This window comes from Sebastes fasciatus, chromosome 15 (assembly GCF_043250625.1).
Source record: "Sebastes fasciatus isolate fSebFas1 chromosome 15, fSebFas1.pri, whole genome shotgun sequence".
NCBI classification, from domain to species: Eukaryota; Metazoa; Chordata; class Actinopteri; order Perciformes; family Sebastidae; genus Sebastes; species Sebastes fasciatus.
The window spans coordinates 18,388,348-18,412,740 of NC_133809.1; the positions used below are offsets into that span (position 1 = coordinate 18,388,348).

At 40.1% G+C, this 24,393-nt stretch overlaps 3 protein-coding genes across 3 annotated transcripts in view; all 3 read left to right on the forward strand.

Moving 5' to 3' along the window:
* Window positions 1-1,688: 1,688 nt before the first annotated feature.
* LOC141783520 (jun dimerization protein 2-like) lies at window positions 1,689-7,958 on the forward strand. Its single transcript, XM_074660880.1, has 4 exons — window positions 1,689-1,905; window positions 5,201-5,418; window positions 6,233-6,337; window positions 6,470-7,958. The coding sequence occupies exons 1-4, from the start codon at window positions 1,818-1,820 to the stop codon at window positions 6,653-6,655; spliced, it is 597 nt and encodes a 198-aa protein (XP_074516981.1). The 5' UTR covers window positions 1,689-1,817; the 3' UTR covers window positions 6,656-7,958.
* A 1,203-nt stretch (window positions 7,959-9,161) lies between these two features.
* On the forward strand, window positions 9,162-10,197 carry LOC141784057 (choline/ethanolamine transporter flvcr2b-like). The gene has a single exon (XM_074661737.1). It carries the CDS (start codon window positions 9,162-9,164, stop codon window positions 9,903-9,905), a length of 744 nt encoding a protein of 247 aa, XP_074517838.1. The 3' UTR covers window positions 9,906-10,197.
* Window positions 10,198-16,340: 6,143 nt separating this feature from the next.
* The window catches only part of LOC141783153 (choline/ethanolamine transporter flvcr2b-like), a 32,413-nt gene continuing 24,360 nt past the window's right edge, over window positions 16,341-24,393 (forward strand). The window contains exons 1-2 of the mRNA XM_074660230.1: window positions 16,341-16,425; window positions 19,612-20,728. Coding sequence (XP_074516331.1) covers window positions 20,105-20,728 — 624 coding nt within the window. The 5' untranslated portion in view covers window positions 16,341-16,425; window positions 19,612-20,104. The remainder of the gene's footprint in view (window positions 16,426-19,611; window positions 20,729-24,393) is intronic.

Here is a 24,393-nt window from a genome sequence, read left to right on the forward strand (position 1 = left end):
GACGCTGAAGTTTAGATAGCGTGAAACTCCATATGGGCTGGAGGTCGGGGACGATGGATGGGACACAAAAAACAAGGTTTTCACCCAGGAGACTGCAGTTTGTATCCAATGTGTATTTGTCTTTGTGTTCATAGTTATTTTAATCCAAAACACAATGTTTTTTCCCTAAACTTAACTGTTTTTTTTTTGCCTAAACCTAAAGAAGTTGTAGTTGTGTTGCCTAAACCTAAAGACGCCTTTTTGTTTGTGTTCAAAATGTTTCATTCAGTTTTACAACATGGTAGAACGTGTTGCATTTAAGTTTCACTTTCACTTTTACAACGTAGTAGGTGTAGCAGTCCCCTATTGACCCACATCAATGGTGCTTATAGCGACTTATAACGCCTATTTCATTGCCTGATAACAGTCAAATCGGGTGCTCTAAGAAATCTATTTCTTAAATTTGCAAATTATTCCGATAAATTTAAATCATGGTTATAATTCTACAAAGGATAAGTGCCTTTGTAGAATTAAAACTATATGATTATGATCTCAATATTTCCTAAAACTTAGTAAAAAAAAATGAGCATTGATTGCTCCTCTATGCTGCTGAATAATCACAAATCTACATTAAGAGTGGTGGTGGTGTTTGCAATCTGTCTCTAAGAAATCTTACTCAAGGTGAAAAAAAATTATCAGATGTTACATTTACATCTTATTCCAAACAATTTCTAAAGGAACTTACACTGTGACCTCAGTATATCCTAAAAACCTACACTGTAAACAATTGCTGTTAATTTACAGCAGGATTTCAACAGTATTAACCTGTTATTGCTAAAAACAGTTCTTTACTGTTAATACAAAAGAAAACCTGTTAAATTACGCTCATACGCCGTTTTTTAATTGAACTATAATGCATTCTTAAAAAACAGCACTTTACTGCTGATCAACTGTCTAAAGTATCATCAGTAACAGTTTCATGCAGTATTTTTTTAATTCTGGGACCTGATCTGCACATGTGAGGCTTGTACATTGTACATGATTGGAAAATCAGTGAATTAGCTTTATTGTTCTTCACTCACATGTTGTTATGGTTTGCATTCTGTGCTTGTAGCCAGCAATAGACAGACATTTTGGGAAAAGTGTCAACAAATCTATTATAGCCTTTTTCCTAAGTGCCTTTAATTGTATTTAATGTGACTATTCCTGTCTGTAACCTGCTAAGTCTATTCATCTAGGCAAAAAATTATGTTTATTAAAATGTATGTAAAAAATAAATAGTGCATTAAAACAAATCAGTAAGATAATGTAAAAGAAAGGTGAAAAACAGCTATATAATGTATCTTTAAACAGTAAATTAACTGTAAAATACTGTGAAATTAATAAAAAAAAAAAAAACAGTTCAAACTGTATTTTTTATTAACAGTACAAAGCTGTAAATTTCAGCTACAGTATAATAATGTTAATTTTACAGTAACATAAAGGCAACCCTGCTGCCACTTCTTTACTGTTATTTTACTGGGAAATTCTTAACAGTGTAGTTATTTTCTATATTTTGGTATACATGTGTATTTGACTGTAGATGAGTGTGTTTCAGTGTGTTTCCAGTGCAGGCCTCCATCCTATCCTGAGGCTGATCCAGTGGTTGCAGTGTTGCAGCAGCCTTTCTCTCTCAGTGTGTTTCTTTTCTTTATGGGAGGAGCGGTGAGACTTCCCCACTTCTGCCCCCACTACTATGTACGCTACTTTTTCACATCCCTGCTTACGTTTGGCTGGCATAGCCTAATTTCCGCATTCCCAAATCCTCCCAGATTGGGATCACGTTTAAAACCGGGCTGATGCAACGATTCCCACTTTTTAAAATCTACTCTCGACCCTCGGCTGACCAGAAGAAAGGACATTTGTTGCACCTGGGATCAGAGTCAGGTCGGTATACACACAAAAAACTTCATGAGTCGAGAGCTGAATAAGTTTTACATAGTGAACAGTTCATTGGCGCGCCTCGCATAGGTCACAACGAGACAGGCAGCAGGATGGTTTGGGTTAAAAACGCTATTCACTGCACTCTTTCTACTAGTTTTTGTCTTTTAGGTGGTCAAAGTAGACTTGACAACTTATTAAGCATGCTCCAGAAAGATCCTTTTTCTTTTGTTTGCATGCTCCTCTTACATGGAGCCACGGCGTGCACAATACAGAACAAAATGTTCCTATTTTAGTGGCTATCTATCCTTTATATTGGTGGTGTGCATGGCTTATTAACATGTGCTTTATGTAAAGCGAAATCCGCTGTGAAAGAAAAGTTTTTATCACTGCAGCTCTCTGCTGATGGGAAGACGAAGTTACGTAAGATAAATGCCGCACTGAAGAAAAACTTCCGCTTTCAAGTTGACCAATGGCTTCAGTATGCAGGCTGGCTGCAGCACAGGATGACTACACATGTTCCTAATGCACTGAAAGGTCATATTCATAAACTAACATGGAGTTGTTGTTTTTTTTTCACATGTAAAAGTTCAAAACAAATAAAATAAAAGTGTTTTCTTTAGGGTTATAATAAAGATAGCATAATAAGATAATGTTTAATATTTGTTTTATACCTTCACTGTGGACCAAAATATTCAAATAGCAGCCATTGATCAACATTGTATGCTTGAGACTCCTTTTTATTAAACCGTTTAAAGGTCCCATATTATAAAAAAGTGAGATTTTCATGTTTTTTTATTATAAAGCAGGCTTAAGTCCTATATAAATACTGTGAAAGTATCGAAACACTCAATCCACAGGGAAATACAAACAACCCGTATTCAGAAACTCTGCATTTGAAACAAGCTGTCAGGATTTCTGCCCATTCGTGATGTCACGAATATACAATATTTAGACCCTTGACACCATTTTTAACGTAAACATTTTAAATGTGTCCCAGTTTATTCCTGGTTGCAGTGTATGTGAATGTCATCAGCTGACAGGAAGTACACATGGACCCAAGCTGTTGCCAGCAGCTCAATTCTGTTCCAATTCCGTCAAAATGCGCTGAAACGGAGCGTTTCAGACAGAGGGGTAAATACAGGTATATTCAGACAAACAGTATGAGGAAAATAAAGTGTTTTTTTAACATTACAGCATGTAAACATGTTCTAGTAGAAACACAAAATACAAGTATGAACCTGAAAATGAGCATGATATGGGACCTTTAAGAGTTAAAGCTGCAGTTGGTAGAAATGGATCAAATATGATTAAAAAAAAAAGTTGTCAGTGTATATCCCAACAGTAGTGCATGAGACAGGTAATCAGAAGAAAAAAAAAAAATCATGTGTCCTCCGGTGCTCCTAATTGCATCTGCAAGATTTCACCAACCGGAGGCAAACAACCAATCAGAGCCGAGCTGGAGCCTGCCGTTTCTGAGCAGCTTTAAATCACTCGCGAACTCGAAACAAACGGTCAAACTTGGCAGCGCTAATCAAATGTGAATCAATATTCTGTATACTTCTGCACCGCCTCATGGCTCTGCTTTCAGGCTTTAGAAAATCTAGCCTGTGATGGGAGACTTTGGCCAATCACCTATCATTTCAGAGAGAAAGCGTTCCTATTGGCTGTTCATTCAACAAAGACAGCTGTCAATCACTCGCAAACTCCGATCAAATGCTCAAACTAGGCAGCGCTGATCAAATATGAATCAATATTCTGTCACTGTAATGTCTATTTCTCGCCTCAAATGTTTTCAGAAACATCTTGTAGTGTACTGTTTAGCTGTAAAATGAAAAAGTTTGTGACCCGCCTGCCATGTTGGGATCAGTTGAGGAACGACAGGAACGCTCTCTCTCTCTGAAATGACCTGTGATTGGCCAAAGTCTCCCGTCACGGACTAGATGCTTTAAAGCCTGAAAACAGAGCCATGAGGAGGTGCAGAAGTCTAGTTTTCGCTCAGAACACTTGAATTACAATATACTGAAAGGTTATTATGGAATTTTTTGCCCAATGATGCCAAAAATATTCTGCCTACTGAAGCGTTAAGATGGCTTTCTTTTGCTTTTGTGAAAATTTCAAACCAAATTTCTAATGCATGTAATTACAAATTACCTCCATTTGTTTTTTTTTTATCTTGCACGTTTTTAAAGACTAATTTAGCCTATCATATCATGTGCCATAAGCATGGCCTTCCTTCCACTTTGTCTTTTTGACCTTTAGTTTGGGGAAGTGTGAAAACTGAAAGTTTTTCCCATGTGCGATTATCACTCTTTAGTAGATGCATAATTGGCACACTCTTCCTTTATAATTCCCATAGATTTGTCTTCACAGATGACTGTTTTCTGTAGTGACATTTATATCATATATTACCATTTTATTCCTGTAGTGTGGGCTGCAGGTCTCTGAGTAATTGACCTTAGATAGTAGTTTCTGGCTGCATCATGTGACTTGGAAATCCGCTGAGCTGTTGTAGTAATTTCCTGTCTTTGCTCTCACACATCTCTCTCATTGTCTTTGGATATATTTAAATGATCATGTTCAGCATTTTCAAATCGAGGCGTTTGCCAGTGGTAGACAGTGCAAAGCATAGTGGAACATCTGTTCTGCGCAAAACATTAGAAGTAAACAGTGTCAACTTTAATTTTTCATGTGGCTAAACCAAACAAAACAAGTTACATTTGGGTTCATACTTGACTAAATTATGCTGAATGTTGGCAGCCACATTTTACTCCCCTGACTCATGAGGAGGAAACCACGACTATTTCTTGAACTCTCCTTGAAATAAAGGGGAATTTGTCTGAGTCTGCTTTGTACACTGTTCTTCATTTCTCTCTTGTTGGCCTCTGGGGATAAAATAAGGTAAAATCTTGCCAAGATCCCTGTAAATGGTTGCATATTCATCCCAGAAAAAGAAGCAAAATAATAAAATAGCGTAATGAGAGCAGCCTCAACATCCGGCTCCTATAACAGACCAGCAATTCATCACAGTGAGGCAAGTCTGACTGCTAGAATGGAGCAGTTCACCTCAGGCAAATGCTTCTTGAAGCTCTGTAACAGACTGTAGGTCAAATAAAGCACTTCCATGTCTATTTGCTGCTAATTTGTTATTGTTAAAATAGCTTTTTTCCCTACCCTCATACCATAAAGTATGCCCCAGTATGTCCCAGAACAAGCAGCAGACAGACTTTTATGTGCTTTTCATTGATCTGGTTTAGTTGCCGTCTGAGTATGTCTTCCATTTTCTCCCTCTGCCTCCTAGCTGTGGTCACGACCGAGTCTGACGCGATGCCAGGACAAATCCCAGATCCCTCTGTGACAGCAGGCTCCCTGCCCAGCCTGGGCCCACTGGCTGGGATCTCCGCCACCACGCTGACTGACAAGCTCAAATTTGGTGACTTCCAGGAGTTCGGCACAATGCTGTCACCTCTGCACTTCCTGGACAGCCTGGGGAAGAGGCCCCTACTGATCAAAACAGAGGTATAGGAAACACTGAGGAGCTGATCATGGAAATAGCATCAATACATTTTGAGTTTTTACCCAGTTTGAATGCTTTTTCTAAACTGACTTTTGAACATTTATGCCATTTAGCCACAGTAAGAAAGAACAGATGCAACAAACTAAATACAGTTTTTCAAATGTATCTTACAGATTCTTGTTTCGACTATTTGTAAATGTGTCTAATAATATATCATAAACAGGTTGGTCTGAAGTGAAAGCACCCTTGAAATTACAGCTTTGTGTCAAATGTTAATCAACGGGTCCACCTAGTGGACATAGTGGGACACGATACTGTTGTTAAATATACTGTTGGAGTCTTTCCACCACAGATGTCCAGGGAAAAAGCAAAAGTATGCATTTTAAAACAGTAATATGAAAACTTTGTCATTAGCGTTTATAGGTAAACATTGCAAATAAGGCTAAACATAGGCTTAGTTATGTCTTGTAAAAGTTACACACTTTGCTTGCACTTAATGCTTTCATACTAATAGTTACCACTCATGTTCACTTCATTAAATTCATATTAAACCGATTAAACATGACTGAGACCGATCAACATGCATGCAAAGTTAGTAGGAAATACTAATACAAAAGAAAATGGTTATTCCTTTTGCTTATTGATAAAGATAGTGAAGAAGGCATGGCCAAAGCATACTGCTATTATAGTCAAAGGACAATTTAATGTAAAGAAGGTGAAATTATATATTTTTAATCATTTCATCATTATTTTGTACTGAAACCTGGAGAGTCTCCCAACTTAACCTCAAACCTGTTTACCTGCACTGCTGTCTAGAGAGATGAAGAGGTTGACAGGAGGAAACGAAGGCGAGAGAAAAACAAAGTGGCTGCGGCTCGATGTCGAAACAAAAAGAAAGAGAGAACAGATTATCTACAAAAGGTGAGATCACTCTGTCATTATTTCAAACTTATACACATATTTATCTTATCTGTTGTAATGACCAAAACAACATTTTCTACTTTATCTCAGTCTCTAGTCTTATCACCTCGTCTTCTCTCCGTCCTCTCGCAGGAATCCGAGAGACTAGAGATGTTAAACTCTGACCTCAAAGCCCAAATTGAGGAGCTGAAGCTCGAACGACAGCAGCTGATCCTCATGCTCAACCGGCATCGCCCCACGTGTATCGTCAGGACGGACAGTGTCAAAACCCCGGAGAGCGAGGCGAACCCCCTGCTGCAGCAGCTGGAGGCCAAGTGAAGGTGCGGCGCCTTTGAGCAGTTTACAGTTGAGGAGAAGCAGCCAACTAGCAGCACTTATCTTTGGGCCTCGGATGTGGATCCAATAACATCGGACTCTGTTCTGGCAGTTAAATCATACTTGTTTTTGTTTGTCTCTCTTTGCTTTCCTGTTTATTTGTCATCGTGGTCTTCAGAGCTCCCACCACTATCAGTATGAAGTTATCTCTTCTCAGCTTTAACTATTGTTCAACATATATTTCCGGCAGCTGAAATGGAATTTTTCCCACTATCAAAAACATCAGTGGTTAATATCAACTCAGTAATTTCAGCAGTTCATCTGGTGAGTTACAAATTACCAATTTTTATTTGCTGATTTACAGTTTGTTTAGTCTAAATATACAGCTGTTTAATCAAATGTTTTTTTTTAATTTAATTTTTTTATTTAACCTTTATTTAGTCCCATTGAGATTAAGAACCTCTTTTCCAAGGGAGACCTGGCCAACCGGTCAGCAGCAAGAACACAAAGTTGCAGACACACAGACACAAATAGAGATAAAATATAATTCACAAACACTAAAGCACTAAAATTTGCATTAAAAGAGAACCATCTAAAGACAAATGGGGGGACAAAAAGGAACTTTTCTGGGAGTCAGCTGTACAACAAGGGGGGCTAAAAACATTGGCTAAACAGCTGTATATTTTGCCAAGTTACATACCACTGTTGTTTCCACAGCATTTCAATTACCACGTCCATGTGACACAGGAGTGATAACCTGATAACACAACAATGGTTATATGTGTGATCAGATTACAATTAGATATCTTGTTTTAATGAGAGGTTGCAATACTTCTCTGTCTGTATGCCCAAAATGACTTGGATTGACTTTGTTAAAATGCATTCTGGGAATCATAGGAATTTTAACTGAGATGCAACTAGAAGAGGACAAATAGGCTCAATTTAGTTTATTTTGCTCACTCAATTAAAACAAATAATTCTCTATTTTTCTATACCTACACCCATAGAGAGAAACCTTTTTATTACATAATAACCTTCATGATTCACAATCCTCTTTTGTTCTTTCATACATTTGGTGGCAGAGGGGTTGATCCTTTTTTCTTTTTCCCCATGTTTTGGCGCAGGCGTCATGTATGCACATACATATATATATATATGGACTGTTTACATTGTACTTTATTTTCGGTTACCATATTGTTACTACCAGTTATGTTTTTTATACTTTTGTATATGATGTTATATAAGCATATAAGCTATCAAAAAATCCCATTTTGTATTTCCTTAAGAAATAAATGTTTAGTTTGTTTTTTTACTGACATTTTTTGAGTCCTACAAAAACATATCAATCGTGTGTTATTTTTTGGGTCACATTTTCATGACCAAACTTTCTGGTGAACGGAGCCATCTGGTGGCCAGTAGCAGCGCAACCTGATTAACCCTGTACATCTACATTTTTAAAGGTTTCCACATATTTGTTATAGTTTTATGCAGGAACAAATAGGCTCAATTAAGTTTATTTTGCTCACTCAATTAAAAAAAAAAATTCTCTATTTTTCTATACTTATACCCACAGAGAGAAACCTTTTTATTACATAATAACCTTAATAACATAATAACCTTCATGGTTATTTATTACATAATAACCTTCATGATTCACAATCAAATAAACTATTTAATCTTCCTTAACTATTATAGCTATTGTACCACTCCAGCATCCCACTTTCTGCGCAACCTTCTGCAAATTTTGATCTGTGATGATGGCAGATATGTCTCATGAAGTAAAATAATATATTTAATATTTAACCTAATTCCCCTCACTTCATGTTTAATTCTGCATAAGTCATCAAACTACCCACATGCCTTTCCTTTTGTACTTTTTAAATCAGATTTAGTTGAGTTTAGACTTGGCATTTAATCCACATTTGATCTATTATGGAAAAAACATAAGTATAAGAGCAGCATGCACAAACTAACTACTGTTACAAAGGTAACATACCCAGGGGGTATTTAACTTGAGGATTAACAAGGTGATGCCTGAGGCTTTAGAGAAACTCCTGCTAGAGTAGCAGAAACAGGCAAAAAATAAGAGCTCACTAGTTCCACAGACACCAGAGTCTATTGAGTTTATTTGTTTTATCTATGTGTTGACTGACTGGTAGGTGCGTCTCTGTCATGGGTTATTTTAGCAACTGATGGGAGGAGTAAAACTCGGGTACAGTGTGTGTAATAAATAGGATTTCTCAGTCAGCTCAAGTATATTGAATGGACGTGTGGAGAGCAGGTCAGTCCTCTGGAATGAAGTCTGAAGTTAACTGAGTCCTTTTGGTCCTAAAATGGGATTATTTTTGGACTATCACATTGAGCAAAAGTGATTTTTCTTTTTTTTTATCGTCAATTCTGTAATTTAATTTGTGTATTTTGGGACAGTTTGGGGTTTTTAGAGACATTTTTAAGTACACTGCGGTGGTGGAAGACTTCTTCATCTTTCAAGTGAATAGAAGCAGTAAAAATGGGAGATGATAGGAAGGGCTCACAGGACAGGAGCGCACTGGATGGGATGGATCAAGATGCGGACCAGGGACCGGACCAGAGAGCTGGAGGTCCGGACCAAGGACTGGACCAGGAAGCAGGGTGTCCAGACCAGGGAGCAGTGTGTCCGGACCAGGGAGCAGGGTGTCCGGACCAGGGATTAGGTTGTCCGGACCAGAGATCTGTTGGTCCGGACCAGAGATCTGGAGGTCCGGACGCTTTGGAGCACATTGAATGCCTCAGCATCCCAAACGGTGACGGCGTATCTGTGGTCACTCCTCGGTTATACAAGAAGCGCTGGCTGATCGTGCTCCTCTTCAGCGCTTACTCTCTGAGCAACGCGTACCAATGGATCCAGTACGGCATCATCAGCAACATCATCATGAGGTTCTACAACGTGGACGCGCTGGCCGTGGACTGGCTGTCCATGATCTACATGCTCATCTACATCCCCTTCATCCTGCCGGTCACCTGGCTGCTGGATAAGTTCGGGCTGCGAGTCACTGCGCTGGTGGCCAACGCGCTCAACCTGGCCGGCACGTGGATCAAGGTGGCCAGCGCGCGACCGGACCTGTTCCCGGTGACCATGTTCGGTCAGCTGGTCAGCGCCATGGCTCAGGTCTTCATCCTCGGCATGCCAGCCCGCCTGGCCTCGGTGTGGTTCGGAGCGGATGAGGTCTCCACCGCCTGCTCTATTGGAGTGTTTGGGAATCAGGCGAGTTGATGTTTTTTTATGCAACAAGGAAAAGAGTCACTGAAGTAGGAATGAATGACTTTATTTCGAACATAAAAAATAAATAAAAACAGATACAAAATAATAACAAACAAAACAAGAGTAATAGTGTCCGAAAAGGAGCACACTGTAAACAATTGCTGTTAATTTACAGCAGGATTTCAACAGTATTAACCTGTTATTGCTAAAAAAAACATTGCTTTACTGTTAATACAAAAGAAAACCTGTTAAATTACACTCATAGGCGGTTTTTAACTGAACTATAATGCTTTCTTAAAAAGCAGCACTTGCTGATCAACTGTCTAAAGTATCATCAGTAACAGTTTCATGTAGTTTTTTTAAATTCTGGGACCTGATCTGCACATGTGAGGCTTGTACATTGTACATGATTGGAAAATCAGTGAATTAGCTTTATTGTTCTTCACTCACATGTTGTTCTGGTTTGCATTCTGTGCTTATAGCCAGCTATAGACAGACATTTTGGGAAAAGTGTCAACAAGTCTATTATAGCCTTTTTCCTAACAAGTGCCTTTAATTGTATTTAGTGTGACTATTCCTATGTCTGTAACCTGCTAAGTCTATTCATCTAGGTAAAGAATAATGTTTATTAAAATGTATGTAAAAAATACAACCTAAATAGTGCATTAAAACAAATCAGTAAGATAAAAGAAAGGTGAAAAACAGCTATATAATGTATCTTTAAACTGTAAATTAACTTTAAAATATTGTGAAATTAATAAAACAAAACAGTTCAAACTGTATTTTTCATTAACAGTACAAAGCTGTAAATTTCAGCGACAGTATCATAATGTTAATTTTACAGTAATATAAAGGCAACCCTGCTGCCAGTTCTTTACTGTTATTTTACTGGGAAATTCTTAACAGTGTTTAGAAGTAAAACTTATATTTCCCTACCCCTTTCTCACTTCTCCTCTAATAACTCATATATCATAGAAGGATAATATAATATAATATATAAACTATCCCAGATTTATTTACATCCCAAATTACATATATGAACAGCATACCAAGTTTATTTACAACCCACATATCCATCCTGAGTTAAAAAGGTAGATATAAACCAACCCTTAACGCAACCCTAATCACAACTCTTCCTCAACCATATACCTCCCAAAAATATCTTTTTTGTATAGCTTTTTAAAGTGATTTATATTTGTGCTCTGCTTCAGTAGACCTCTAGATTCTGTTTGATCTGATTTTGTTTAATTACATTAGTAACCTGAATTATACATAAACTCATGGCTGGATTGACCTCTTATAAGGGAAACCCTCATCCCTCCACCCGAGACCAGAGACCCAGAAACCAACCAGTACACTAAGACAATTGGCGTCTTGGCCAGGACCCCCTTGGAAAACAGATTTTAAATCTCAATGGGACCATCCTGGCTAAATAAATGGAAAAAAAAAAGAAAAAGAAAAAAGAAACCTAGCCCCAGGTTATGAATTTTATTAAATTCAATAACTTGGATAATAATGCAGGACCTGCCTTAGTTGATATTGCTGCAAATTCTCAAACAAATGTGTAAATAATCAAATAACCAAAAACCAAATGAGGTGCAGTGAACCTGGAGGAGTTTGCACTGATAACAAAAAGATCGAAAAACATGCTGATAATGATCCTGGACTTAAGTGTGAGTGATGGGCTATACCCAATACATGAGTTATAGGCCAATCATTCCACAATCCTTATTTATCTCTGCATTAAACTATAGCTTAAATGCCAATGCACCACACACCATGTTTATTTGGACTTCCAGTAATCTCTAACAACCTGAGTGTCTTTGGTCCTGATGAAAAACCCTCTGCAGACAGTTTGTACAAATTTAGCGCGAACAAATACTTTTACTTTTCATTGCCTGTATAGAGAGGCAGACGGATGCCTTTGTGTGTGTGTGTGTGTTGCTGATGTGTTACAGCTTATCTACTTAGTCACAGCACCTGCTTACCTTGAAAAAGCTTATCAGGGTTGATGTTTTTTTTCTTATTTGCTGGACTATTCCGAGTGGCTTGTTGAAGCATTGTACCGTCTTCACGTTCAGCCTCCTCTTCAGTGGAGGAAGAAGTGCTCAGGTCCTTTACATAAGTAAAAGTTCATTCAAAGCCTTTCGCTCCTTTGTGGAGCATAGGCCGTTGACCACAGTCCGCCAGAGTCTTTTGTACTGGGCTTTCCTCTCCAGTTGTTTCCATGTCAGCCCGCTCTGTGTGATGTCCGTGTCAAGGTCCCTGCGCCAGGTGTTCTTGGGCCGGCCTCTCCTTCTTTTGCCTTGTGGGTTCCATCTAAGGGCCTGCCTGGTGATGCTGGTACCGGGTTTCCGGAGTGTATGGCCAATCCATCCCCATCTCCTTCTCCTGATCTCTTCTTCAACAGGTTTTTGACTTGTTCTTTGCCAAAGATCATTGTTACTGATGGTATCCGGCCAGTGGATGTTTAAGATGCGCCTCAGGCAGTTGTTTATGAATGTTTGTACTTTTGTTGTTGTGGTCTTTGTTGTCCTCCACGTCTCTGAACCATAGAGGAGTATTGGTTTAATGTTGGAGTTGAAGAGTCTGAGCTTTGTCCGCCGGCTGATTTCTTTGGAGCTCCAGATGTTCTTTAGTTGTATGAATGAAGCCCTTGCCTTGCCGATTCTGGCTCTGACATCTGCATCCGTTCCGCCCTGTTTATTGATGACACTACCGAGGTATGTAAAGGCTTCTACTTCTTCCAGTGCTGTTCCCTCCAAGGTCACTGAGTCTTCACTGGTTGTGTTGACCTTGAGGACTTTACTTTTTCCTTTATGGATGTTGAGGCCTATTTGTGATGATGTGTCTGCCAGTATTGTTGTCTTTTCTTGCATCTGTTGTCGGCTGTGAGACAGCAAAGCCAGGTCATCAGCAAAGTCTAAGTCGTCTAGCTGTGTTGTGAGTGTCCACTGGATCCCGTTTCTCCTCTGTGCTGTTGTGGTCTTCATTATCCAATCGATAACCGTGAGGAAGAGGAAAGGGGACAGTAGACAGCCTCGCCTGACGCCGGTCTTCACTTGGAAGCTTCTGGTGAGCTGTCCTCCATGGATAACTCTGCAGGTCATCCCTGCGTAAGAGTTCCTGATTATGTTGACCATTTTTTCTGGAATGCCATGGTATCGAAGTAGTTTCCAGTGTGTTACAGCTTATCTACTTAGTCACAGCACCTGCTTACCTTGAAAAAGCTTATCAGGGTTGATGTTTTTTTTCTTATTTGCTGGACTATTCCGAGTGGCTTGTTGAAGCATTGTACCGTCTTCACGTTCAGCCTCCTCTTCAGTGGAGGAAGAAGTGCTCAGGTCCTTTACATAAGTAAAAGTAGCCATACAAAAATGTAGAAACCATTACAAGTACAAGTCCTGCATTCAAAATCCCATTTAAAGGGGAACTACGCCCGTTTTCAAAATGCATACATGTTGCTCCTATGGTCTAAAATAGTCCAAAAAATATTAGTAAACACGAAAAAAAATCCCCAAACTAGAGTGCTAAAACTCACATTTGTGATAGCGTATAAAGTGTGGAGCTGCTCCACAGACAATGAATAAGGAGAGATGTTATAGATGACACTGAGAGCACCCAGGGGGATGTTCTGAGTATATGGGAACATTTTCTGTTTCATAATGACAACACTACAATAGAATAAAGCTCATTTGGGTATAAGGGTGCTTTCACATCAAGGACCCGGATCCGAGTACAATTGACCCCAAAGTCCGGTTCATTTGATTAGTGTGAACGCTCCGTACCGTCCTCGGGCACGGTTCGTCGATCCGTACTGGAGTCCACTTGAAAAGGTGGTCTGGAGTACGGTTCATGTGTACTCGGGTACGGTTTGCATCAAGTGTGAAAACCAACCGTACCGAAACACGGAAATGGACCGCTATTTAACGCGAGTAACGTTAGCAGTCAGCGTGTAGTTGTGAAAGGACAGGCTTTTTTCAACGCCACCGGTCTCCTCCGAAATCTGTATATGCACGCAGCATGTGCCGATCTCATCCTCTGAACCGCACGGCCATGGGTGATGAAGCTGGAAGGCAGGCGAGAGGGTCCTTAAAATATAGACAATAGTAGGCATTGGGGTCAGCCAATGTTTGTTGTTTTATTTAGCAAATTTAATGGTCTGCCTCCGAAGAATGAGAGCCGCTCAGCAGGCAGAGAGAGAGAGACAGCGGGGGGGGAAACAGAGTATAGAGTCGGCCCTAAAAAAGAAAACAAATATTCCCTTGTCTATGGAGCAGCTCCAAGCTTTATACTCTATGACATCACTAGTTTGAGACTTATATATACTTCTCTGGTTTCTGGCTTTGAGAGAGAGGAGCTCGCATTCACAAATATCGATTGAACTTTTCTCGGTCGTGGAAATAACATATTGGAGTTCTTAATTTAGGTGGTGTTCCCCTTTAAGTAAAAGTATTGAAGTATTACAGTTTTTCCTCGTTCGCTTTGGCTCTTTTCTCGAATGAGAATTATTTTTTTTCCAAACAATGAGCTCAACTCTCTGAACAGTAGTTTGTTGTTCCCAGCAGATTATAATTTCTCATTCATTCAAGCAAATTGCGTGTGTTTTGGCACGTGTGCAAAAGAACACTTGTCTACAGTTTGCACTGTAACCACTTGAACATGTCTTTCTGATCAAAACTGATGAGTTGACTCTCAGTGAAACTGTCGTACTTTTCACAACTTTTAAACATTCTTTCATAGTTTGAGCCGTCACATGCAAAATGATCTATTCAGTCAGACATACATGTATATTCATTCATAAACATCTAAACATTTTGACCAGTACGGCTCACACGATGACAAAACAACTTTTTATTTTTACAGTTTTTCTCAATCGCTTTGGCTCATTTTACAAACTTTAGAACTTCCCATTCTCTAAACTGTAGGTGCAAATGTCACAACTGTTTCATGGGACATCACAACTCTATTGCACGTCTGCAAAAAGTAGTAACTCACCCAAAACCCTTCATTCAGGCTTCAAAACCTAGTCTGGGTGAGTTGCTACCTTTTGCAAACATGCAATAGAGTTTCGATGTCCCATGAAACAGTTGTGACGATTGCACTTACAGTTTACTAGCTATATTTTACATTATTGGGTTTTAATACTGATGTATCAATGCTAAAGTAGCTTTTTTATTGCGGTAGCTGCAACTAGTTTTAAAGTTAGGTACTTTGGTCCAGTGGCCAAAGGGTCACAAGATAAATCCGAGGGGCAGATGATTAATAAGGTACAAAAGAAGAACAAAACTAAGTTCTGCTACACAAAGTTTTATTCATTCTTGTTTCCCTAATCTTCATGTTATTTGTGAAATATTGAATACTTTCTCCTCTTTGGACCTCAAAATTATATTTAGGCTAAATGAAACATCTGCGAAATTTAGACAGGAAATCTGTCTTTGGTGGAACTGCAAAGACACTGATTTTCTGTAGGGAGTCACAAGCCAAAAAGGGGCTAAACCAGGTTTAATCTTCAACAACGCTTTACATTTTATGAGTTCATTATGTAAATTTATGTAGATTGTATAATGAAAAGTACTCTATCTAATAACTGTAGCTATCAGATAGGCTGCCTATTCAAAATAGCCGACAATATTTCCCTCTGAAATGAAGTGAAGTATAATTAAAAAGCAGGATGAAATGGAAATATACAACCAGAAATATGGTTGAAATATCCCTCAATCACTGGAGTTATTTGTTTATTATTTATTTATTTAATTTTATACTTTATTAAGATAATATATGGTACAAAGTCATACATCCTAGCTTAATTGGAATAAAATATGCCTCAATCACAGGAGTTATTTTTATTTTTATTTCATTTTATTTTATTTTATTTTACCTTTTACTTTATTAAGAAAATATATGATACAAAGTCAGACATCCTAGCTTAATTTGGGTAAAATATCCCTCAATCACGGGAGTCATTTATGTTTTTATTTTATTTTTTACTTTATTAAGAAAATATACAGTATAGTATAAAGTCAGACATCCTAGCTTAATTGGTGTAAAATATGCCTCAATCACAGTAGTTATTTTTTTTAAATTTAATTTAATTTAATTTAATTTAATTTAATTTAATTTAATTTAATTTAACTTAATTTAATTTTATCTTTCACTTTATTAAAAAAATACATGGTACAAAGTCAGACATCCTAGACTTCATGTATAGTCAAAAAAGACAAAACAAATCGGACTAAAATAAATATTAGAGATGGAGAAAAAGAAACAAAGATAGAGAGAAAAAAAAGACAGCATTTTAAAATGATATAGTAGACAAATCACTTTGTTATAATACTGTATGGTAGCCAAACTTTACTGCGTTAAAGTGATGGAATCTATTTATAATCTTTTAAAGAGGGGGATGACTTTAGTTATTTGTTATGAGAGTGGCAACCAAATGGGAGGTGACGTGCACAACTTCTTCTGCTGGTTCAGTTCACAAAGGTAAATCAGTTTAGCAACCGGGTAAATCATTGGTGCCGTCTTCCAGGTAAACTACTGTTCTTTACATATTTCTGCATTTTTGTGCTTAGACATCATAATCTCAGAATACTTTAATACTCAGATCCTCAGAGTACTGAAGGTTTTAGTATATTTACAACTCGTGTGTTCATATCTGGTTACTTTCAGGAAGTGGAGTATGATCGTAATGAGATGTTTTAGATATGAGTCTGGGATTGTTTTACTATCGATTTATCTGCTGCTGTGGTTTAAGCGGTTTATTGCGCTGTTTTTATGGAGAATGCCAACAAGGCAATCTCGGTTAATCGACTTTGCCTTCCACCTGATATCTAAACGCTGATACTGAATCATGATCTGATTTCATCTTGACGTCCCGCTGCCAGGGTGCTTCCTTAAAGACGCCTGGGATTAGTGAAACATGAAGCTGCAGTTTATCATGGAGAGAGTTTCTCCTTTTCTTCCCTTCACTCCTTCCATTCATGGATCTGCTCCATGCAGGCACTCAGAGGCGGTGCAGCTGGAGGCTGGAGACAGCAGGGGCACTATACTGCCATCGGAAATTTACCAGAGGTGCTCTGAGAACCCATTTAATACTTTATTACTACTGCAATATTATTTATTTCAGTTGTTTTATTTTTCAATTTAAATATATTAGAGCCAAAAATTAAATTAATATTCCTTATTTTCATTACAATGACCTAAGTCTACTTTTATGTTTTGGATACCTAAAAGCATGAAGCTAAACTTTTCTAAAAACAATGAGACACATAAAAGTAAGGATAATCTATAATCATAGATAGATAGATAATATATTTTAGTGAAATTGGATGCTCATTAGGGCTGCAACCATCAATTATTTCCATTATCAATTAAAGCAGCAGTGGGTAGAAATGGAGCAAATACAACTTAAAGGGACTGTTTGTAAGAATCAGAAATGCTTGTTAACAGCGACATCTGTGGCCGTTAAGTCAACGAAAGTCAGCATCGGGCTCGCGTTTTGCTCGCTCTAAATAGACATGAACGAGCATCGCTCAAAACAGCGACGCAACACACGTCAGTTAAAACCACAATATCACTCTATCACACTAATGTTAGCTGACCAGACTACTAGTTTTGGCTTTTCCTGCTTCAGCCTTCCAACCGCGGTCGGAGGGAACAGGGGAGACACCGGCACCCGGTCGGAGACGATAACGTTTCTCGCTGCGGAGCCCCGTCACTTCACAAGACACGGGAAACCTCTGTTGGTCTGGAGGAGCTGCAGTAGTTTCTGCACAAACGTTCACTAGATATTATCAGAGCTACGAAGTCTTCTGCAGTGTGTAGTGTGCGCGCGTGCACGTGAGGCGGAGCGAGCTGAGTGAAGGCAAGCAGGCAGGCAGAGGAGCAGAGGAGCAGAGACTCCGGTCCTGGAGACCAAAGCTACGGTCTCCACCGCGTCCTCTGACCGCGGCCAACACTGTTTTGCAAGACGGGCTTCACTAGATATAACTTTGCGGTTTTGGTGCTTCCGTGTAGTTTGTGTTGGAGTGTTGTCTGAACAGCGTAGCCACATGGGACACCGACCCGGGTGATTTATACATGTAAGAAGTTACAAACAGTCCCATTTAAAAAAGTTATATATTTGTATAAAACGGTCACTATATCCTGACAGTAGTGCATGAGACAGGTAATCTAAAAAAAATCATGTGCCGCTGTGTCCTACGGTGCTCTTAACGGCAAATGCAAGATTTTACAGACCGGAGGAAAACAACCAATCAGAGCCGAGTTGGAGCCTGCTGTCCAGCTGCCCTCTATGAGAGCCACAAATCAACCCCTCGCGAACTCCGATGAAATGGTCAAACTAGGCTGCGCTGATCAATAAATGTTCTGTTACTGTAATGCCTATATCTCCCCTAAAATGTATCCAGAATCATCTTGTAGTGTACTGTTTAGCTGTAAAATGAGAAAGTTTGTGACTTGGCAGCTATGTTGAGATCAGTTGAGGAAATACCAAACACCGCCCACCAGCTGGAGCACAGCCAATAGGAACGCTCTCTCTCTCTCTGAAATGACCTGTGATTGGTCAAAGTCTCCCGTCACAGACTAGATTTTTTAAAGCCTGAAAACAGAGCCATGAGGCGGTGCAGAAGTCTAGTTATCTCTCAGAACACTTGAATTACAATATGCTGAAAAGTTATTATGGATTTTTTGCCCAATTATGCCAAAATATACTGATATACCCCCCACTTTAATCTCCCACTGAGAAATACATCTCTGAGTAAAACTAGAATTACCGCCTCGCGGTTGTACGCCTCCGCCAACCAGTCAAGTTGCAGTTCACATCCATGTCTGTCCTAAATGTCATCACGTCATCATTTGATCCTGTTAGACATTTGTGTGAAATTGTCATAATTAGATGATGAGTTCTTGAGTTATGGCCAAAAACAGGTTTTGTTAGGTCACAGTGACCTTTGACCTTTGTAATACAAATTCTCATCAGTTCATCCTTGCATCCAAGTTTCCACTATGGTTGATTACTATAAACTCACTATTTAGTATATCAAACTCAGATGCCATAACCTTCTGGTTACAGTATGTTCCATTTCAGACAAGTGTAGACATTAATATAAGAGTTTAAACTCTGTGAAAATGTCCATGAGGCCAAATGATTGAATGACCTCATCTTATCATTTCATCTCACCATACTGACACAGGACAGGGATATGGCAGAGCATTTAAAACCCAGTGTCTTTGAGTACACGCACACTGTGCATTTATTACAAAGCCAGCATAACAAAACATGTGTTAGTGCTAATACTTTCTGACTGCACTGTGTGTCTAACCAACTTTTTAAATGATCCAGTTTCAGGTCTGCCTGTATGGTAGCGCCCAAGGCAGATCCTATTTATGAACCACAAACACTGTACTTGAACATCTGGTCTTCAAACACTGGGATACCGCCGTCTCGTGTTTGAGCACCAGAAGCCTACACGAGTGTTGAACTTGTTTTTATAGTGGAGTAATACAAGAGGTGTTCCTACAGGTTGAGAATCTACTGTTGATGTTTAAAGATGTAGTCTCATATATTGATGAGATGGGGTGATACGTATACTTTGCTGCATTTTTAGGTCTATAGTTTCACTTATTTACATAAGGCTGCAAGTACACAATCTTACTGCTGACTACAAACATGAGGCAGTAGTTTCATGCTTGTTCATTGTTTTCATTTTAACAGGTTTGGCACCCTCCATGGACTTTAGCTCCTGTGTACACATCTCTATGTGTGACTGTGTCATGTGCCTAACCATATATTCCCACTCACCGCCTGCTATCAAGTGTTAGTTGATGCTATATGACATATGCATAAACTGGAAGGAGGAGTTTGAAATGAGAAGAAAAACTCACAAAAGAAATCCATCACATGACTAAGGAGGTGTCAAAGGTCAGTCATATATGTAACTGTTGGCTGGGATCAGAGCTTTCCAACGTTGCTCATTATAGCTACACCCCAGATCCACCTCGGCTAAATCAGAAGGACTGATAAGCAGAAATCGGCAATTTAGGCAGAGCTGGCGAGCTTGTTTAAGATCAGCAGTATATAGGCTACCTGCTGGGTGGGAGGGGAGAGTCAGGTAAACTGTTGAAAGAGCGCAAACACAAGGAGAAATGTTTGCTCTTCCCTCCAGTTGTTGAATGCTACAGAAGCCCGAAGTTTCAGTGGGAGCAACATGATCTCTCAGGATGAATTCCCACACGAGTGGATGGATGGTGTTGGCGAAGATAGAGGCAACGGCTGGTCTCCAACTAGAAGAAAGGGAACCAGTTTGGGGGAATACAGCCAACTGTCTCTGGGAGACAGCAGCGACACCTCAGAGCCTTCGGCCCTGGACACTGCACCGCTCTTCCCACTGATGGAGACAAAGTTGTACAAGCGGCGGTGGCTCATGCTGTTCGTCTTCAGCGCTTTCTCCATGAGCAACAGCTTCATGTGGCTGCAGTACGGCATCATCGGCGACATCTTCATGCGCTTCTACAACGTCGGCTCACTGGCCATTGACTGGCTCTCCATGCTCTACTTCCTCACCTACATCCTCGTCGTCCTGCCTGTCATGTGGGCGCTCGACAACCGGGGCATCAGGGAGGTGATGGTGGTGGCCGCAGCCTTCAACTGCATCGGGGCCTGGATCAAGACGGGCACGGCCGACCCCAACGCGTTTGCCATGACCGTCTTCGGACAGTTTGTGTGTTCGGTGGCCGCTATGTTACTGGGCATCCCGTCCAGACTTGCGTCTCTGTGGTTTGGGGAGCAGGAGGTCTCCACCGCCTGTTCCATTGCTGTTTTGGGAAACCAGGTGTGTCTCTGTTTGCCTTTCGGTTTGCCTCAGTCTGTTCCTGTGAATTCTGTTTCCTCCTTCTTGACTCAGCAGGTTTAACAAAGTGAATCACTCTCTGGTGACTGCTTCAGCTTCAACAGTGAAACGGGTCTCAGAAAAGCGATGCATGTTAACTTGTAGAGCCAAGCACTTGGTTGAAATTACCTCAGGATTTCGTGACTGCCTATATTATGGCATATGGTATATGATAAGTTGAGGAATCAAGTAGATGTTATCATGGCAGCTGTGAAAGTATTAGCTCATAGTTTACTTTTAGATTATTTTGCAAATGTTCAATGATGCTATTTATTTATTTTCTTAACCCTCTGAGACCAACAACAGACACATTTTGTCAATACAGGGGAGGGGGGAGATAGCAGGTCAACAGGTTATGTCTCATAAGATTTGGTGCTAAATGTAACCATTTTTTATTACTTGAGAATTGATAGAAAAAATAAGATCAATAATCCCTCCAAAATACCACATTAAGACACCAAGATCTTGAGGAACACCATAGAAAAATCCATTCTGTGATCTGGTATCAAAAACTTTTGACATTTTTAGATTTCTACAAGAATGCATTTTTTGGCGATTGGATGGCGAGCACTTCTGTTCTGGAAACTGCTCAGAAGCCCCGTTATTGTCAATCTACCTAGGAAAGCAACCCATCCTCTGAATGCTCTAGGTCTTTAGTTTGTGGTTGTAAAGTTTCATGAGGCTGTGATTATCCTAGAGGTCACAACAGGTTTTATACATTTTATACAGTGAGGTCAAGTTTAAAAAACTGGTCTCACTACAATGAAATGGCTACTATGGGGACTAACATCATCACACATGAATACAATGGGATCCACAAGAGTCATTGGATCCACAAGAGTCTCAGCTTTACAGTGATACCCAATTTATGCATTTCCAAGACTGTTTAGGGACCCCAGTATGCAGAAATATTAAAATTCACCTTTTTAGTATAGGCGAAAATAACACATTTATACTACATGCAAAAAACTGCATTGTATTTGCCCCAAACTGCATGTGATTATCATAAACAAGGCATGTCTGTAAAGGGGAGACTCGTGGGTACCCATAGAACCCATTTTCATTCATATATCTTGAGGTCAGAGGTCAAGGGACCCCTTTGAAAATGGCCATGCCGGTTTTTCTTCGCCAAAATTACCCCAACTTTGGAGCGTTATTTAGCCTGCTTTGCGACAAGCTGACATGTGTGGTACCAATAGATTCCTTAGGTTTAGCTTCACTCTATCTCTAAAACTGAACCTGCTACAGCCTCTGAAAGACAGTAAAGTTGATTGGGATTGCCCGAATAAGTTCACAGGCTCGGGGTAATTAACTGTACAATGAGATTACTCATTACTACTTGCTAGGTCGTCTGAAGCTTGAGGTAAAGTAAAACCTAAGCATGTCATGGTTCATGTCACTTTCACCTTACAAGACCAAAACAATTGTTGTTTGGCTCTAAATCATTCTTTCTGTACAAGCCAATAAAAACAGTGAATGACATAACAGTCCTTATGTACTGGGCTATATATGGATGCCTTGTGATCACACCTCAACATTTAACTCTCTACGTAAACATAAACAATCAAAAGACGTCCGACCCCTCTGATGCTCTTGAACCTGTAAACCTAAACTGTTTTTCTTCAATTGAAGTGTGTCCTCTTTCACCTGCTTTAGACCAAACACTGCATACCGGCCATTGTCACGCATGTTCTTGTTTTGTGCTTAAGTCCCGCTCCCCCGCTGCTAAAGATAAGAGGACACATTGTTGTTGATGTTTACTTTCTCACCACGACTTTGTAGGGGATTTACAAATGGAACAGGTTTGGTTATTAGCTAATTTAATAAATAATATTCATAGAATTATTATTATTAATAAGAATTATTAATCAACATTAATAATGAACGGGGCACCACCCTGGAATCAGGGACCAATAACCAAAACGTTAATCCAGTCTCATAAGGGGATTGTTCACTCCAAAGGCCAGTATTTAAGCACTACTTTACACTTAGGAGATGAACGGTGAAGGGTGAATCCGAGCACTGACTCTCATAACCAGCCGTTATTACAATATGAATGCACAATAAACACAGACAACTGCTATTTAAAATAAGACCATTTATTTAAATACAGTGATCTTAATCAACAATAAACACTCTAACAACATTAATCTAAATCAACAGTTATTACAGCAGTAATTACTAATTAACAACACTTTTAATAAACAAACGGACATTCTACAATGCAGCTCTAAGCACTAAACTAGAATTAAACAAAACACAAAGGCAAAAGGAAAGGTGTGTGCGGGAGAGAGGGAGATGTGTGTGTAAGAGAGAGAGATGTGTGTGTGTGAATGCAAATGTGTATATGTGGTGTGGGAGGAGCAAAGGACACCCTAAGTGGACGTCACCACGCAAGTGGTTACGTCACACGAGGGGGGGGGTTTGCTCGAACGTACAGATCACGCACAAACGGGGTGTGACTCCCACGTGACCTGTAAGGTAATGAGGTGAGCCTATGTGAGGAGGCGTGTCTATGTGTGTGTGTGGTGTAGGGAGGAGCAAAGGACACCCGCGGTGGACGTGGTGACGTCACGCGAGGGAGGGGTTGCTCGAACGTTACAGATCACGCCCAAACGGATGTGAAAGTCCCGCGTGATCAGTAAGGTAAGAACGTGAGGAGGCGTATCTACGTGTGTGCGTGTGTGGGAGGAGCAAGGGAAACCCCGAGGCGGCGTCACCGTCACGAGGGAGGAGTTGCTCTGGTGGCGGTAGCGCCACGGAAATTACCGAACGGGACGGGGATCCCGCGTGTCGGCAAAGTGTTTGTTTGTGTGTGGTAGAAGTGGAGGGAAAGAAAGGCGGGGGCGCCTTAAAACAGTATCACAGTAAAACAGTAAACACCGCAGCAGCAGGAATCCTAACTGCCGCACGAGAGATGTACTAGCTGGGTTATTATCACTCAGATGCTCGGCAGGCAAACTCACGTTAGCCAGCCGTGCACTGGTCTTTCAATAATAAACTACAGCTACAGATCTTCACGTTTAGCAGGAGCTAACACAAGGAGCACACAGTAATCAGACGGTCAGCAATAGTAAACAAAACAACATAAACAAGCAAACCAAAGCAAAGCAAGTTAAATAAACAAAGCAAACAGACGGACTCGGCGGTCCGTACGTTCAGTATAAATCAACAATAGTTATTAACTCATTGGAATATACAATCTCACTAGTCTCTGCCCAGACACAAGCCTCTTACTGGAATCGCTTCTTCGGAGCGATAGTGGGGTGGATCTTCGTTAATTGGTCCGGCGGCTTCGTGCTGGCTCGGACAATAACGGGCCGTTATGGAGCTCGTCAGCTGCTGAACGGCAGGCTGGACCTCCGGGTGGCAGCGGAGGGGAAAGCAGCCAGAAATGAAGGAAAGGCGGTGCGCTCGTTTCCTTTGATGAAGAGCGGTTGTCCCCGGCTTCCTTGGTGAAGCCGGGCTGTAGTCTTCCTTCTGCAGGGATGTGAATCAAAGTCTGATGGACACAACATTATCTTAACTCGTCCAGCGAGGTCAGAAAATGTGGCTCGGTCTTAGGTGAACGCTGAAGCGTTGGGTAGCGTTGCAGTGGAAAAGGGGAG

Coding starts and splice junctions, on each gene's coding strand:
- LOC141783520 (XM_074660880.1), top strand. CDS start 1,818: ATGCAACGATTCCCACTTTTTAAAATCTACTCTCGACCCTCGGCTGAC. Junction 1,906..5,200: donor GCACCTGGGATCAGAGTCAG/GTCGGTATACAC, acceptor TCTGCCTCCTAG/CTGTGGTCACGACCGAGTCT. Junction 6,338..6,469: donor GAACAGATTATCTACAAAAG/GTGAGATCACTC, acceptor GTCCTCTCGCAG/GAATCCGAGAGACTAGAGAT.
- LOC141784057 (XM_074661737.1), top strand. CDS start 9,162: ATGGGAGATGATAGGAAGGGCTCACAGGACAGGAGCGCACTGGATGGG.